The sequence below is a fragment of the Hipposideros armiger genome, unplaced genomic scaffold, assembly GCF_001890085.2.
Source record: "Hipposideros armiger isolate ML-2016 unplaced genomic scaffold, ASM189008v1 scaffold_85, whole genome shotgun sequence".
Taxonomy (NCBI): Eukaryota; Metazoa; Chordata; class Mammalia; order Chiroptera; family Hipposideridae; genus Hipposideros; species Hipposideros armiger.
Genome location: NW_017731435.1, coordinates 65,324 through 83,055, shown reverse-complemented (window position 1 = coordinate 83,055; position 17,732 = coordinate 65,324). Strand labels below are relative to the sequence as shown.

The 17,732-nt window shown below is 49.1% G+C and overlaps 1 protein-coding gene across 1 annotated transcript in view; it reads left to right on the top strand.

Annotated features, from left to right (window-relative positions):
* The window catches only part of SCART1 (scavenger receptor family member expressed on T cells 1), a 48,223-nt gene that overhangs the window by 6,646 nt on the left and 23,845 nt on the right, over positions 1–17,732 (top strand). Inside the window, exons 3-12 of the mRNA XM_019644071.1 lie at positions 139–447; positions 1,112–1,426; positions 6,298–6,603; positions 6,745–7,062; positions 7,139–7,453; positions 7,528–7,842; positions 8,270–8,338; positions 8,414–8,728; positions 9,364–9,510; positions 9,911–10,058. Of these exons, the coding sequence (XP_019499616.1) occupies positions 139–447; positions 1,112–1,426; positions 6,298–6,603; positions 6,745–7,062; positions 7,139–7,453; positions 7,528–7,842; positions 8,270–8,338; positions 8,414–8,728; positions 9,364–9,510; positions 9,911–10,058 (2,557 nt within the window). The remainder of the gene's footprint in view (positions 1–138; positions 448–1,111; positions 1,427–6,297; positions 6,604–6,744; positions 7,063–7,138; positions 7,454–7,527; positions 7,843–8,269; positions 8,339–8,413; positions 8,729–9,363; positions 9,511–9,910; positions 10,059–17,732) is intronic.

The window sequence follows — 17,732 nt, the reverse complement described above, 5'->3', positions numbered from 1 at the left end:
GAACGAAGGTCCTCTCTGCAGACAGGTCTCTGGCTCCACTCCACCCCTCCGTCCCCGGGGCCACTGTGGGCTGAGTGGGGGGCAGCCCTCCTAGCCCAGCTCAGGTGAGGAGCAGGGCGGGCTCCTGTGTGTGTACAGGTGGGTCACTGGCGAAACTGGTGCTGAGCGGAGGAGGCAGCCCCTGTGCGGGGACCCCAGAGGTCCGATTTACGGAAGGCTTTGCCATACAGTGTGGCTTGCATGCAGAGGAGGCCAGTATCTTCTGCAGGAATCTTGAGTGCGGCCCGGCACTCCAGGCGTCCAGACCCCTCATCGGGGGTCCTGGGGACGAGGGTCCAAAGGTTGTGAACTGTCAGGGAACGGAGTCCAGCATCTTCAACTGCATGTTCAACTTGAACTTTTGGGAGCAGTGCAGGCGTGACACAGACGCCCAGGTGGTGTGTTCAGGTAGGGACGCAGAGCCCAAGGGTCTCTGAGGGGGAGGCTTCCCCTCACAGTTGTGCCCAGGGGACTAAAGGGGACAGCCACTGCCTGGAGGAGAGGCAAGGAGTTTGTCCCCCAGCTGGCATCCCTGCCCCTGGAGGGAGAGTGACTTGGAGTATCCCTAGGACCCTCCTTCCCTCCTGGTGGCCTGAAGTCACCTGGGGAGATGACGCTTTCCTGTGCCAAGTCCTGGACACAGCTCTGATGGCATGTACCAGGGTGTGGTAGGCACTGAAGTTTAAAACTGACCAGGCAATTCAAGTGCCAGCCAGACATGCAGTCCAAGCCCGAGGATGGGGCGATGACAGAACGGGGGCCCTGGACCCTCTGGGGTGCCAGGTTGAGGGGACTGTGTTCATTTTCCCCTGGCTTGGTGGGGCCTTGGGGTGGGGAATGGTGTCAGAATCTGAGTGAGATGCTGAGGGATGGGAGGGGAGGGTCCTGCCAGCCTGCAGGCCCCCAGGAATCTCAGGGCCCGCTTTGGAACCCCTTAGGGCTGTGCCAGGCGGGTGGTCCTGGTCCTCCCAGTGGGACTGGAGGGATGAGCAGATGGGTTACTTCACCCAGGGGCCTACAAAGCGCCTGCCCTTCCCCTGAGGGGCTGTTTCAATTCAGTTGTCTCCCCCAGAACACATCGAGGCCCGGCTGGCGGGCGGCGAGCACCCCTGTGCTGGACGTCTGGAGGTGAAGCGCGGCCTGATCTGGGGCACCGTCTGCGACGCTGACCTGGACCAGGCCATGGCCCACGTGGTGTGCCGGGAGCTGCAGTGTGGCTCAGCTGTATCCATGCCTGGGAGCGCCCACTTCGGCCCGGGCTCCGGGGTCGTGTGGACGGAGGCCTTCCACTGTGCGGGCAACGAATCCCTGCTGTTCCACTGCCCTCGGGGGCCTGGGCACCAGTGTGGGCACAGCCAGGACGCTGAGCTCATGTGCTCAGGGGAAAGTAAGTTCTCATGTGATTGTAAGGGAATTGTGCTCTTAATTTCCTTTGGGATTGTGTGTTGCCAGAATATTGAAATACAACTAATCTTTGAATATTGACCTTGCACCCTCAACTCTCCTGGTTATTAGCTTTAATAGTCTCGGTGGGTTCTGCAGGGTTTTCTATATAGAAACATCTCTGTGGATACGAGTAGGGACAGTTTTACTTCTTCCTTTCCAACTGGAAAGAGCTTCCGTGACAATGTTGAGTAGCAGCGGTGGGAGCAGCACCCTTCTCTTCCTCCTGACACAGGCGGAAAGCTTTCAGCTTTTCACCATTGAGGGTGTTAGCTGTGGGTTTCCCACAAATGCCCTTTATCGTGTTGAGGAATGTCCCTTCTTTTCCTAGTTTGTTGAGTGTTTTTATCATGAGAGTCTGTTGGATTTTGTCAGATGCCTTTTCTGCATCGATTGAGAAGGTCATGTTTTACTTTGTTTATCCTTTGTGCTGTTAGTGAAGACACAGGGTGCTGAGCTTTTCTTTGTCCAGAGATTTTTGTTTATTGATTCATTCTCTTTACTTTCTATAAGTCTGTTCATATTTTCCATTTCTTACTGAGTCAGTTTTGATACTTTGTGTGTTTTTAGAAATCTGCCCATTTCGTCTAAATCACCTAATGTGTTGGGGTGTGTGCTCATAGCATTCACTTATGTTCCTCTGTGTCTTTCAGTTCAGTAGTAAAACCTCCAATTTCCTCTGAGTTTTGTAATTTAGGCCTTCTGGTTTTTTTCTTCGTCAATCTTGCTAAACGTGAATTTTGTTGACTCTTTTCAAAGAATACACTTTTATTTTTATTATTCTCTGTATTGTCTTGCATTCTATACTTTATTTACTTCCACTCTAACCTTTATTATTTCCTTTCTTTCACTAGTTTCAGATCTAGTTTATTCTTATTTTTCTAGTTTCTTAAGGTGTATTTAGGTTCTTGACTGGAGATATTCCTTCTTTTGTAATATAGATATTTGCCACTAGAAATTTTCCTCTGAACACTTCTTCTGCTTTAATCCATAAGTTTTAGTATGTTGTTTTCATTTTCATTCATCTCAAAATATTTTTAGTTTTCCTTGTGATTTCTTCTGTGACCCATTGGTTCTTTATGAGTGTGTTGTATTTGTGAATTTCCCAGTTTTCCTTCTGTTATTGGTTTCTAGCTTCGTTCTACTGTAGTCAGAGATGATATTTTTATAATTTCAATCTTTTAACATTTATTGATTTGTGACCCAACAGGTGGTCGGTCTGTGCTGGTGAATGTTTCATGGGTATTTTAGAAGAGTGTGTGTTCTGTTATTGTTGGGTAGAGTTGTGCTCTGTATATGTCTGTTAGGTTTAGGTAGTTTATAGTATTGTTCCAGTTCTTTATCTCCACATTTACCTGATGTGTAGATGGTCTATTCATGATTAAAAATGAGGTATTAATGGCTCTAGTCATTATTTTAAGATAACCCTTCAATTCTGTCAGTTTTTGTGGGCTCTGTTATTAGATACATATATGTTTATAATTGTTATATCTTCTTTAATCAATATATAATCTTTGCCTCTCGTAACATTTTTTCTTTTTAAAGATTTTACTGGGGAATTGGGGGAGGGAACACTGTGTTTTTCCAGGACCCATCAGCTCCAAGTCAAGTTGCTGTCCTTCAATCTTAGTTGTGGAGGGCGCAAGCTTAGCTCCAAGTCTAGTCACTGCCTTCAATCTAGTCGGGGATGGGCGCAGCCCACCATCCCATGCGGGAGTCAAACCCGGCAACCTTCTTTTTAAGAGCACACACCCTCACCAGCTGAGCCATCCAGCTGCCCGTTGGCAGCTCAGCGGCACCTCAGCTCGGGAACAGCTCACTGGCCCAAGTAGTAATCAAACCGGCGACCCTATTGCTCAGAGCTGGTGTTCTAACCAACTGAGCCACTTGGCCAGCCCAACATTTTTTTTTTTAACTTAAAGTCTATTTTGTCTAATATTAGTATAGCCATTCCAACTCTCTTTTGGTCAATATTTGTATGAATAACTTTTTTTCAGCCTTTCACTTTAAACCAATTCTGTCTTTAGATCCAAAGTGAGGTCATTGAAGATAGCTTATATTGAACTATTTTTATTTTATGAGACTGACGCGCTACCTACTGTGCTAACGAGGCACCTTGAACTATTTTTATTTTAAATCCATTCTACCACTCTCTGCCTTTTAATTAGGGAATTTAATCTCTTTACAATTAAAATAATACTGATAAGGGAATATTTCCTTCTATCATTTTGCTTTTTGTTCTGTATGTCATTTTTTTTTTGGTTTCTCAGTTCCTCTAATACTGCTCTTTTTTTTGTGTATAATTGAGTTTTGTGTACCATTTTTATTCCCTTATCATTTGGGGGGAGGGGGTATATTTTAAAGTTTTTTCCCTAGTGGTTAACCTGGCAATTATAACTAACATCTTAAAATTTTAAAACTCTAGCTTGAATTAAACCATCTTAGCTTCAATAGTATACACAATTCCTGCTCCTATACATGTATTATCATAAAATACATCTTTATACGTTGTGTGCCTATTAAAATAGATTTATAAATATTCTTTTTTTGCATTTGTTTTTTAAGGCATACAGGAAAAATGGAAGAGTAATAAACCCCAAATACAATAATGTTGGATTTGCACTTTCCTACGTAATGACCTTTCTCAGTGTTCTTTATTTAGTAATACGGTTTTGACTTACTGTCGAGTGTCCCTTTATTTCAGCCTGAAGTTCTCCCTTTAGCATTTCTGCTAAGATAGGTCCACTAGCAATGAATTCCCTCAGTTCTGTTTTAATTTTTCCTTCATTTTTGAAGAGTAGCTGTGCTACATATAGAATTTTGGGGTAACAGTTTTTTCTCTCAGCACTTTAAATATGTCATTCTGGTGCTTCATGGCTTCTATGGTTTCTGATAAGAAATCAACTGTTAGAATTATTGAGGGTCCTTATACATGGTGGTTCACTTCTCTTTTGCTGCTCTCAGGACACTCTTTATATTTGGTTTTTGACAGTTTGATTATAATGTATCTCAATGTGGATCTATTTGAGTATAGTCTACTTGGACTTTGTTGAGCTTCTTGGATGTGTAAGTTCATGTCTTTCATCAAACCTGGGAAGAGCTTTTTGTTTGTTTAACCATTATTTCTTCAAATATTTTCTCTACCACTTTTTGTCTCCCCTCTTAATAGGACTCTTATTTTGCATATGTTGGTACACTTGATGGTGTCCCACAGGTTTTTTGGGATCTATTTATGTTCTTTCATTCTTTTTTCTTTCTGCTCCCCAGGCAAGATAATTTTGGTGGGCTTGTCCTCAAGTTCATTGATTCTTTATTTTGCCTGCTCAAATCTTCTGTTGACCTCTCTAGCGAATTTTCAGTTCAGCTATTGTTTTTAAGCTCCAAAAATTCCCTTTGACTCTTTTTAAAATAATTTATATCTCTTGAAATTCCCGATGTGATGAGACATCATCATCCTGGTTTCCTTTATCTCTTTGAGCATATTTAAGACAGTGTATTTATTTTTATTTAAAAAACAATTTTTATTGGGGAACAGTGTGTTTTTCCAGGACCCATCAGCTCCAAGTCAGGTAGTTGTTTCAATCTAGTTGTGGAGGGCGCAGCTCAGTGGCCCATGTGGGGATCAAACCAGTAACCTTGGTGTTATGAGCGCTGTGCTCGAACAAACTGAGCCAACCAGCCACCTGGCAGTGTATTGAAAGTCTTTGTCTAGCAAGTCTAATGACTTAGTTTCCTCAGGGACATTTTCTATTTTTTTTTAAACATGAATGTGTCATACTTTCTTGATATTTTGCATGTATCTTATTTTTTTGTTGGAAGTTGGACATTTAAATATTATTATAATGTGGCAACTCAGAAAATCAGATTCTCTCCCCACTCCAGGGTTTGTTGTTGATAATTGTTGTGGGTTATAGTTCTTTGTTTAGTCACTTTTCTAAGCTCTTTTTGTAAAGACTCTATTTTTTGTCATGTATGATCACCAAGGTCTCTTTTTCTTTATTTTAGAGGTGAGATAGCAATTTGACAGAGATTTTCTTACATGCTTATAGCCAAAAATAAACAAACAAACAAAACTCTTTTGGTCTTGGCATAGTAGCTCTTTGTTGGATTACACCTTCAAGGCTGGCATAGGCCATTTTCCAACTCTGCCTTAGCATCCACTTCCTACCTGGCAGAGCGAAATTGGCCAACTTCTTGCTTCATTAAGTGTTTTTCTGTTGTTGTAAGTTTTTGATTAGATATTAGAGTTCCAAAACAGTTGGCTATGATGGTTTTACCAGCTTAATCATTGTTTAGAGGAGGGATAGGGTTTGGGGGTTCCATCCTTTGCCATGTCTCAGGCTTTCCTTCCCAATTCCAAGGTGTGGCGTGTGTTTAGGCTCACACTGGGAGCTGGGCGCCACAGCATATGCAGACTGGCAGGAGGCTGCTGCGCTCTGCTAATCCCAGGAGTTCTTACTGGTCAGTGAGGCAGCAGCTCTGCAGACCAGCTGCTTCTGCCTTAGTGTTCACTTCCTTCTTGCATGGAGACAACATTCCACAACTTCACTTTTCATTAGTGTTCCCATGTTTTTGCTTACATTTCAGAGTACTGAAAAGTTGATTTTGCTTGTTTCCCCTTAATCACTATTGTAGTGGAGGGGTGCATTTTGGTATTCCCTTATCCGCCATTTATAGTGATGTCAATCCTCAAAGCTGTTTTCTTGCTCTCAGCCTGTCTCTTCCAAGTCTGGGAGTGGACTGTGTTTAACAAAGCTCACATTAAGGACAGGGTCTACAGAGTCCAGAGCAATGCTGACACCCCCACCCCACCAGGGTTCCGGCTGGTCAACGGCAGCAGCAGCTGTGAGGGACGAGTGGAGCTCCAGGTTCAGGGGGCCTGGGCGCCCGTCTGTGCTGCACACTGGGACTTAGCAGATGCCACCGTCCTCTGCCACCAGCTCAACTGTGGCAGTGCAATGGCCACACCTCGAGGAGGCCATTTTGGGGACGGGGATGCTCCCATCTGGCCCGACGTTTTTCACTGTGTGGGGACGGAGCCCTATTTGTGGAGTTGCCCAGTGAGCACCCTGGGGGCCCCCGCCTGTGCCCCAGGAAACGTGGCCACCGTGGTCTGCTCAGGTGGGTCAGCCACAGCGCTGGGCAGAGGGGGCTGAGAGTGGGTGGGGCGCCGGGGGAGGCGGTGGTCCTCTCCACTTTACAGGCCGAGGGTCCCTCCGCTGACACCTGCCAGCCCCTCCCACAGCCCGCCTCTCTCCCCAGGTCTCTCCCATGCCCTGCGGCTGAGGGATGGACAGAGCCACTGCGATGGCCGTGTGGAGGTGTCCCTTGACGGCGTGTGGGGCCGCGTCCTAGACGACGCGTGGAACCTGCATGGCGCCATGGTCGTGTGTGGGCAACTGGGGTGTGGAGGGGCCCAGCGAGCCTATGACGCGCCTGCGCCCAGGCGCGGGGCGGTCGGGGTGGGGCTGAGCCGAGCGCACTGCCTGGGCACCGAGACCCTCCTGACCCAGTGCAACGTGTCCGAATCCCTGCTGGTGCGCGCGGGGGCCTCGCGGGACGTGGGCGTCGTGTGCTCTGGTGAGTGAGGGCCCGCACCCACCGCCCATCCGCCTTGGGGAGGGGGGTGGGCCTCCCTGATTCGGTCTCTCCGCAGGGAGCCACCGGGTTCGGCTGGCCGCGGGTCCCGGCCGCTGTGCCGGGCGCGTGGAGGTTTTCCACTTTGGCGTGTGGGGCACCGTGTGTGACGACGGCTGGGACCTGCAGGACGCACACGTCGTCTGCGAGCAGCTGGGCTGTGGCCGCGCCCTCAGTGCCCTGGGCGCCGCGCACTTCGGAGCCGGGTCCGGACGCATCTGGATGGACGAGCTGGGCTGCGGCGGCAACGAGTCTGCGCTGTGGCAGTGTCCGTCGGGGGGCTGGGGCCAGCACGACTGTGGGCACAAGGAGGACGCTGGCGTCTTCTGCTCAGGTCGGTGCAGCCATCCAGCCTGCAGCCCACTCCGCGGAGAGTTGGGTCTGGCTGACCTGCCTCTTCCTCTGCAGGGTTCACAGATCTGAGGCTTCAGGACAGCAGCCAGCCCTGCGCTGGGCGGCTGGAAGTTTTCTACAATGGTACCTGGGGTGGCATCTGCCAGACCCTGAGTCCCGCCTCCCTGGAAGTCCTGTGTGGGCAGTTGGGCTGTGAGCACCACGGACAGTTGCAGGCTGGGGCTGTGTCGCGGAGGGCCCCTGGGGTCCTCTGGGTGTCTTCCATTAAGTGTCGGAACAAGCATGAGACGTCCCTGTGGCAGTGCCCGTCAGACCCCTGGGACCAGCACTCCTGCTCCAGCCAGGAGGGAGCCTGGGTTGTGTGTGCAGGTGAGGAGGGGCGCTGCTCCAGGACTGGCCTGTTGTGAATCCACTGCAAGGAACACAGCACCCTATTTTTCTGTGGGATGAAACCCCCACCTTCACTTTAGCTTATAATAGTGGGGTGTGCTGGTCCAGCAAGGGTGGAGTCCTTTTCCTGAGTGTTTGAGCTTCCGCCGTTCGTCTGAAGTCTTCTCAAAGCCCCTGCCCCTCCCAGTGGGAGAATCAGGACCCCTGGACTCCACAGGAGCAAGCCTCTTGGAGAAGCCCCCCGACCTGTGTGGGTACCTCTTTGCTAAATGGATAGAGCCCTCTTCTCTTCCTTTAGAAGCAGAAATTCCTGGGGATGGGGAGAAAACTGGGAAAAGAAAAATATTTCACAGAATTTGAAACTGCTAACCTTGCAAAATCAGATGGATCCTAATTTCCTACACAGAAAAGGCGGGACCAGCTCCTCAGGACCCTGGGGAGACCCTCAAGTGCTCAACCACTCAGACCTGCCCAGGTGTGTGCCCTGTCCCCTTTCTGTCCTTTGTCTGGCTTGCCCTGTACCTGCTGACCTGGGCCACTGTGTTTCCAGAGGAGGGCGCCGTGCGCGTGCGCGGGGGCGAGGACCGCTGCTCCGGCCGCGTGGAGCTCTGGCACGCTGGCTCCTGGGGCACCGTGTGCGACGATTCCTGGGACCTGGCAGACGCGGAGGTCGTGTGCCGCCAGCTGGGCTGTGGCCAGGCCGTGGGCGCCCCGGCTGGGGCTGCTTTTGGTCCCGGCTCGGGTCCCGTGTGGCTGGACGAAGTGGCATGTCGGGGCAGCGAGGCGTCCCTGTGGAGCTGCCCGGCGGAGCCGTGGGGACGCGCAGACTGCGGGCACAAGGAGGACGCGGGCGTGCGCTGCTCCCGTGAGTGTGTGGGGCCCGAGGCCGCTTTGTGTCCTTTCTGTGGCCTGGGGAATAGTCCATGTGGTGGGAGGTTTCCTCGTTGCCCGTCCCTTGGGATAAGCTGCTTTGTGGTGGTTTCTCATCATATTTTGGGGACATCTCTTGTGTTTACCCAATCCGTGTCCATTCCTGGGGAGTGGGGTCACCTCGGGTCAAGTGCAGCCTCTGTTGTTTCCTAAGGTGTCTTTTCTCCCAAGCACTGCACCTCATTCTGTTTGCAGAAAACAAAAATGGCGACAGGCATGAGCACAGCAGCTTGCAGCTGTGGATGGCTTTTATCAGGCAGCGATCGGCCCAGTGCCCATAAGTCCCTGGTGTGGCCGCTCAGGGGCCTCTGTTTTGGGGCCAGAATAGCGACAGGTTTAACAAGGGGGCACTTCCCCGTGAGAGCAAACACCTGGTGCCGCCACCAGCACACACCGGCCGATTCTGGGGCGGTCTGCCCAGCAGGGGCCAGCACCGGCTTCCCCCAGCCCTTCTGAAGCCACATGGCGGCCCATGAGGTTGAGGGTGTGGGCCCTGAGGGGCCACCTTCTCCCAGGGGGGCTCACAGACCCCTTACCCATCATGAACCCACTCATGGTCTCTCTTACCAGAGCCTGGTCCCCGCCCCCTGCCGGCCCCGGAGCCCTGCCTGAAGCTCAGGGTGGTCATCACAGTCCTGGGGACACTTCTCGGTCTTCTCCTCCTGGGCCTCCTGGGCCTCCTGGTCCTGCGACGAATGGCACAAGCCAAGCAGAGAGGTACACACAGCCGGGTCCTGTTGTTAGTGTGATAGAAATGGGTGGAAACTCACAACTGGTGTTTCACTGAAAGTGGCCTTTTATTGGCCAAAGAGAGTGACTTAGAAATTAGTTGGAATCAGGCCCCTGGTTAGAGCTGAACCCTAGAAGGTCCCACGTGGATGCCACATTGAGGCTCATTGGGGGCAACACCTGGCTTTCCTGAAACGGGGATGGTGACCAAGGCAAGAGGCACCGGGGGGGGGGTGCTCATCCCATCACTGCAACCCCCAGTCATTGCCCAGAGCACTCTGTCTTTCTGCTGCCTGAGTGGGGTCCCCACCTGGAAGTCCTGCCCCCACCCCTCATGGCCATGGCCATGCTGGGCTTCTGTGTGTGACCGTACTCAACTCTGCCTCAGGACTGGGGAGCTCCAAGGTGTCTCGTGAAGAACCCATGTATGATGTCATCGGGGAGCTGCCTCTAGCGGCGCTGTACGAGGAGATTGGAGAGGCTGAGGGTGAGCCCCAGGGTGCGGAGGACCAGGGTGTGGCCAGGTGCAATGGCAGGTGTGTCTGCAGCTCTGGGGGTGAGCCTGGGGGCGGGGCTCTGGAGGACCAGCAGGAGGGAGCTGCTGACCACAGGGCCCCTTGGATGCGAGGATTCCGTTGGGTATGGGGACGGCAGGAGGAAACCAATGAGGGTTTCATCTGGCAGCCCGTTCTGGGCTGCCAGAGTCCAGTTAGAGAGGGAATGTCTGAGGTGGGGGAGGCCAGGTAGGTGGGTCAGCAGGTGGCAACTGGGTGGGGTGGGTACCTCCTATGCTTCTGCCGCATTACAACTCATGCAGCCTCAGTGTCCTCACCTGGAGGGGTTCATGATGGAACCACCCACGTTGCTGGGACGGGGTGATTGAGGAGCCCATGTCCAGATGCTCTGAGCTCTGTCGAGTGCTTTTTGGTGACACTGCTATGCTTCCCTAACAAGAGGGCAATTAGCAGGCCAGTCCACCCATGATGAGGCACATATAGCTTCTGGGGCAATATGGTGACATGGTATGTCGTGCGTCATTTCAGGAGAGGTGGCGAGCCTCAAGGATGGACAGTCTGCAGCTGAGGAGGGTTATGATGATGCTGCATTTCCTCTGGAGGAGGTGACGCCATAAAGACCTGGAGAAAACTGCCCTGCAGACAGTCCTGGGAGTCACAGTCGTTTCTGCTCTTCACAGTGGTGTCGCATTTCAGAACAACACGGAGGCATCTCCTTTGGTGCCCCGTCCCCCCCACCCCACCTGTCCCCTCATCCTTGTCCACTCTGGGAGATGTTCCTTGTGGACAGTTCCACCTCATAACCGGAGGCTTCCCGTGCATCATGACAAATGCTGACGCATATAGAAATCCTGGCTTGTGTTTCCTGTTTCTCTAAAAGCGTAAGCGGCACCATCTTCATGTGTTACTGTAACCTGCTGCTGCCGGCAGCACCCTGGTGGGCTCAGAGGCACCCGGCCCACTCTGCCTTCATTGTGTTCTTGTAAACTCTTCTTAATTGAACCAGAGTGTCTTGTAGATTTTCTACCCGTGTGACCATGTCATCTGTGGATCCTGTCAGAGTCACCCTTTCCTTCCCCTCTGTACCCCCATTCTCCTTTTTGTGCCTTATTTCTTGGGCTGGGCACCTGTGTCCGACACTGATCGAGACAGCACAGTGGCCCCGGTCTCACTGTTGACCTCACGGTGAGAGTGCTCCAGATTTCGTTCGCTGTTAGATATAATTTTTAATGGTCTTTTTGCCATTGCCATTTATCAGAGGAAGGAAAATCCAGTCTATTGCTAATTTTCTAAGGGTTTTGGTTTTTTTCATGAAAGTGTTGACTTTTAATCAAATGCTTCCCCTGCATCTATTATGACCATATGTAATTTTTCTCCCTTCTGTGGTTAACGTGGTGATTTATATTGATTGATTTTCAAATGTGAATCCAACCTTGGGTTAAACAAAGTAACCTTTGTTGTGATGTATTGTTCTATTTATACGTGACAGAAATCAGTTTGGCAATATGTGGGATCAATAGTTACAAGAGAGATTGATGTGTAATTTTTATTTCTTGTAAATGTTTCTGTTTCATTTGCTGGAATGAGGAGTGTTCATGTCTCATAAAAATTAAGGCATTTCTCTCCTTTAAGAAATACTTGCAAGAATTTATGTAGCATTGGTTTTATTTCTTTGTTAGATGTTCGGAAGAATTGAACAGTGAAGCCTGTGCCTGGAGTTTTCTTTTGGGGAAGTATTGTTTTGTTTTGTTTTCAGATTCAATTTTTAAAACTATAGATAATTGGAGTATTCAGTTTTCTATTTCTTCTTAAGTCTGGTTTGTTAAGTTCTTTTATTGGTGAACTGACAATGTTACGTAAACTTCAAATTTATTGGCATAAAGTTGTTGATAATATCTTTGTACTATGTTTTTATTGTCTGTAAAATCTGTAGTTATGTATATTTTTCAATCCTAACATTGGTAATTTGTGACTTATTTCTTTTATTCTTGATCAGTGTTGTTAGAGATTGATTTATTTCATTAGCATTTTCAAGGGGTTGTGGAACGCGTGCCTTTGGCTGTCTTCGTTTTTTAAATTGAACATCTGATTGTTGTTTCACTTATTTTTGCTCTCATCTTTATAATTTCTTTCTATTTCTTGTAGCTTTTTGCCTGGGATATTTGCACCACTGCTTTTCACCATCTTTTCTTTTTAATGTAAAGTGATAACTTTCCCCTTAGCGTGGCTTCGTAGCATACCAAGAGTTTTGATACGTTGTATGTTTGCTTTACTTTCAACAGCTTTATCAAGGTTAAATAAGTGTGCAATACGTTTTATATGTGTACAGTAAGGATTGGGATGTTCTGACGTATGTACACACCCGTGGAGCCACCACAAGCTCGAAAGTGGGTGAGTGGACACGCCCGTCACTCCCCGAACGTTTTCACGTCCCTCCGGGTGTCTCTCTTCTCTTCCTCACCCCTATACCCCAGGTCATGACTGTTCAGCTTGTTGTCACTGTGGCTTAGTTTGTGCTTTTGAATTTCGTGAGAGTAGAATTATACAGTATGTACTCTTTTGGGGGGTGGGGGAGAAGTTGGCTTTTGTTCATGTAGCATAATTATTTTGTTTAAGAAGCCTGTTTAATCATTTTTGTTCATAAATATAGTTTGCAGCTAAATGTATGAGAGGTATTGATACTAAGTTTTCTTGTTATGTCTTTCTCTGGTTTTAAAACAAGGTAACATTGATGTCAGAGGATGAATTGGACAATATTCTTTTCTGTTTCGTTTGCTGAGAAAGTTTATGTAGAATTGCTTTTATTTCTTTCGTAAATTTTTGGTAGAATTTACCAGTGGAGTCACTAGGCCTCGCGTTTTTCTCTGTGGGAAGGTTTTAAAATACAATTTCAATTTTTAAATAGACCTAAGACTATTCACGTGATCTATTTCTTTTTGCACGAGCTTCGTTAGATTGTATTTTGGAAGGAATTTGTCCATTTAGTGTATGTTTTTGAGTTTATTGGTATGAAATAGGTCACAGCATTCCCTGTTACCCTATAATACCTATGCAGCATGTAGTCATGCCATGCCTTCTGTTCTCGATATCAGTAATTTGTGTCTCCCATCTTTTCTCCTGACCAGGTCAGTCTGGCTAGAGGTTTATTAATTTTACCAATCTTTTCAATAAGCCAGCTTTTGGCTTTGCTGGTTTTTCTTTATTGTTTCCTGCTCTCTTATCTTTATAGCCACACTGCTTTTTATTATTTCCTTCTGCTTACTTTGTGCTTAATTCGCTCTTCTTTTTCTAGTTTCTTATGGTGTAAACTGAAGCAGTTAATCTGCCTCTTCAGGAGAGGGACCCCACTGTGGCCGTCCGTCGGGCAGCACCCCTGCTCCTATGGCAGGGTGACTCTCCAAAGAGTTTATACATTAATTTTTTATTGACATATAATGGACATATAACATTATATTGGTTTCAAGGGTACAACATAATGAATCAATATTTGTATAGATTGCAACATGATCACCACAGCAAGTCCAGTTAATATCTGTCATCACACACAGTTACAAAAACTTTTGCTTGTGATGAGAACTTTTAAGATCTACTCTCTTAGCAACTTTCAAATATGCAACACAGTGTCATTAACTGTCCTCACCATGCTGTACGTGACACCCAGCCTCATTTATTCCATAACTGTAAGTTTGTACCTTTTGACTCCCTTCACCCATTTTGCCCATACCCCATCCCCAGCCTCTGGCAACCACTGATCTGTTCTCTGTATCTAGAAACTCCATGGTTATTTTGGTTTGCTTTTATTTTTTGAGTCCACAAGTGAGATCATATGGTATTTGTCTCTGTCTGTCTGACTTGGCTCACTTAGCATAATACCCTCCAGGGTCATCCATGTCGTTTCAAATGGCAGGATGTCCTTCTGTTTTTGTGGCTGAGTAGTATCCCGTTCTGTGTGTGTGCCACGTTCTCCTTATCCATTCACGCACTGACGGACGTTTTGGTCGTTTCTATGTCTTGGTGATGGTGAATAATGCTACTGTGAACATGGGATGTAGATATCTTTTCGAGTTAATGATTTTGTGTTCTTCAGACGAACACTCAGAAGAGATTGCTGGGTCATATGGTGTTATATAGTTCTTTTAAAAATCTTTTGAGGAACATAGTGGCTGCACCAGTTTGCAGTCCCGCCAGCAAGGAAACCTCGGACAGTTTAAAATGTAGACCCTTTTCAGTCATGTCTTTTGACCATAAGTCAGTACTGTAGAATTAAAAACAAAGGGATAACTTTTATAATTACCTACTTGGCGATTCAAAAACATCCAGGCAAATGCCTTGGGTCAGAGAAGAAGCAGGGCTGGCATGTGGACAACGCAGAAGTCCCCAAGGACAGGCTTGTGGCCTCAGCCCCACGGTTTGCAGCGCGTGTTCCGAGCACGTGGCTATGTCCTGCTCAGTGTCCGGCTTGAGGGCACAGCTCGAGCTGAACACCTTGAGAAAGGAAGGGTCGCACCTTGGGCCCCGCTGGCCCGGCTTCTCCCAGGCCTCAGACCAACACGCCAGAGTCCTGGGGCTGGGCGTGCTGTCCCCAGGTGGGTACGGGCGGTCCTAGCCCTGCCCTGTCTGGAATTACTTTCTCCAAATTCCGCCATTTTCTGGTTATTAACTTAATCTGTTTGCTTGAACTCCTTGAACTGATTAAAATCCAGAAAACAAGAAAACAATGCATAAAATGCTGCAAGCCTTTTCAAAAAGGAAAGGAAGCATTTTGCTCCTTGAACAGAAGTGCATCCGACGGCAGGAAGCTTGTCTTCTGGGCGGCTGTTGTCGGCCTTGGTGACGTACTGACACCCATCTGGGGAACTCTAACCGTGGACACCTGGGTGCAGCCTCAGCCACTCTGATGTCACGGCAGGTGACCCGGCCTGGCCTTCCCGGCGGGCTGCAGTGTGCAGCCCAGCTGAGAGCTGCTGTCCCAGGCTGGACGGGCTCAGGGCTAAAGACCACGTTATGGCCGTGAGCTCAGGCTTTGGAATTCTCGCCTCTGTGGTTAGAAGATGTCAGAGCACCAGGCCAGTGGCATTTGGGGCTGACAGGGTGACTTCCCAGTGCTGCAATGAAGTCCTGTCTATCCCTGCCCACCCAGGACAGAGATGACCCATGGAAAAGGCCCCAGGGCTCTGGGCTCCTTTGGGGGCAGGGCGAGTTGCACTGACCTAACAGAGGAGTGTTTCTTGGCCAACTATTCTCTTCTCTGAGGAGATGGTGGTGAAGGGATGAGTTAGAGGCTTTGGCTCAGGGAGGAGCATAGCCCCCACCCCACGCCAGACTTGGCTAGCAGGCGAGGGTCCTGGGTGCCAGTGGGGATGGCTGGGTGTGGAGGGCATGCCTTCGTCCTCTGCCCCCTGGGTTACCCAAGCTCAGGAAACACCTGCTTCCGACAAGCGCTGACGCCCCCGACAACTCAGCCTTTTTAAGTGGTTCCCATGAAATTACATTTGATTTTTTCTTTCCAGAGAATGTCACCAAGAGCCACTGACTTCAGTGATGCACACAGCTGGGAGAAACTTAATTTTCTCTTTATGTATTTTAATTTAATCGAGACAGGAATTCAAGAAATTATACGGGCAAAACTAGATGCAGCTTTAAAAAAATCCTCCTTTCTTTTCTCTGGAGTCAGCTTGCTTTGTGCTCAGTGACAAAGAAGGACGTGGGTGCCATCTGGAAGCATTGCTGATTCCTGCGCTGACAGTAATGCTGAGGGAGGGGTCCTGGGTGCCTACCCTGGGCAGCCAGTCAGTCCTGGCAAAGCCCTGTCTCTTGGCCAAGTCACCTGGCAACTCGTGCTGGCGACTCGTGCAGGCAGCAAACCTAGAGGGTGGCGGAGGAGGTTTCAGTGGAGGGACTGTCCACAAAGGCCGGGCTGGGTGGAAGGTGACACTACAGCAGGGGCCCAGGGGGAGGCCCAGGGCTGCACAGGGTCCGCCTGCAGGAAACGTGTCCGGAGGGGTAAGCAGTGAGTCCTGGCCCAGGGCCCCCAGGAGGGTCTGCGCAGAGCGCCATGGCCTGGAGGCCCCTGGACCAGACTCACCTGCTGCTCCGGCTCCCGGAAACCAGGAGCAAGGCTTGGGGCATTTCAGGGCTTATATTGGTGTGATATGTTGAAATTGTTACTGCATTTTGACTAAGGAAAGAAAGAAAATTTAAGCCTAATCCTTCCATCTTTATTTGATTTCACCTATTTCTTTATCTATGTTTCATTTCACTCTAGTTCTTGGAACTCTTAGCCAGAGAGAATCCCAGGGGGCCTTTCAATGTGGAAACTGTTCACAGAAAGGAATTTACTATGAATGGGACAAGTTCAAACTGGTCTCCAGGGGCCAGAAGCCTGGCTTTGAGCCGAAGTGTGTCCTTGTCCCCAGACCCTTGAACTGGCCTCCGCTGGAGTTCCTGGACGGTGCTTACAGCAAAAGGGTGGCTGTTTTTATTTCACTTGGATGACTGAGAGCAAACCCAACACCTCAGCCTGTTTCTTTATTTAATGCACCAGCAGCAGAAAGCTGTCTCCAATGTCCTGACAAAGTTTGGTTCTTGTGACCTGGCTGGGCAGATGTATGCACAGCCAGCTGTGGGCGGTGAGCATCCGTGCCCTCCAGAGGGATAGCTCCAAGGGAGTGTGGTTCCAGGGGCCACTCAGCATTGCAGCACCCCCAAGAGGAAGGACCAGTGGGAACTGAGACCTGGTGCCGCATGGTGTCCCCTGATCCCTGATGTGCAGTACGTCCTATCCAGGAAGGAGACTCTGGCACCCGTTCTTACTCCTGCAGTGGCCTGAACCCTGGGCACAGTCCCTGACCCGCCTCTGCCTTGGGTGGCACCCCCACAAAGTGGGTATTGGTGGGACAGGGCTGTGTTGAGCTGAGTGGATGGGTCATGGCCACATTTTGGCACACAGCTAGCGTCCTGACCCTTAGCGTTACTCACATGGTATTAATTTACTACTTGCAGACGATCCTGAGGAGGCTCATGGTCAGACAGAGGTGTGTTTGGGCCCATGTGCCTACAGAGAGGGGAGGGGAGGAGACCTGGGGACCCAGCTGCTGTGTGTGGGTCTTTTCTGCACATTTCTGAACTAGAATCACACTACTAATATAGGGAAGGGTCCTGAGGACTATTTTTGCAGAAGAAGGAATGAGGAGGGTGGGTCCCAAGCCCGCTGCCCGCGTGCCCCCAGACCCAGGACTGGGCGGATGCCAGTGGCATAGAGCAAACTCTGGAGACTGGGGGTTCCATTAGGATCATCCCCGTAGCTACACCCACAGAAAGAAAACACAGGCTGCGCTTTACAGGAGCTAGACAAACTTGTCCCTGTTTTTGCATCTTACAGAACTTATAGATAAACCCACCACTGTTCTTCTATTCCCCCCCCCCATACCAGCGAATCTTCCATGGAAGCAGAAAACACATACCATCCCCAGCCTGGGAATGGAGGGGCTCTCTCTTCTGGTGGCCACTGTGAGAGGCGGCCCTTCTTTTCTTCCTTACTCTGTCCAAATAAACTTACTTTAAACTCCATACTGGCTCTTGTGTGAATTCTTTTCTATGCGAAGAAAAAAAATTCTTTTTTCCTGTAACGACGTGATACTTGGTATGTGGTGACTGGCTTCTAACAGCATAGTATTGGGTTGTTGGAAAACTCAT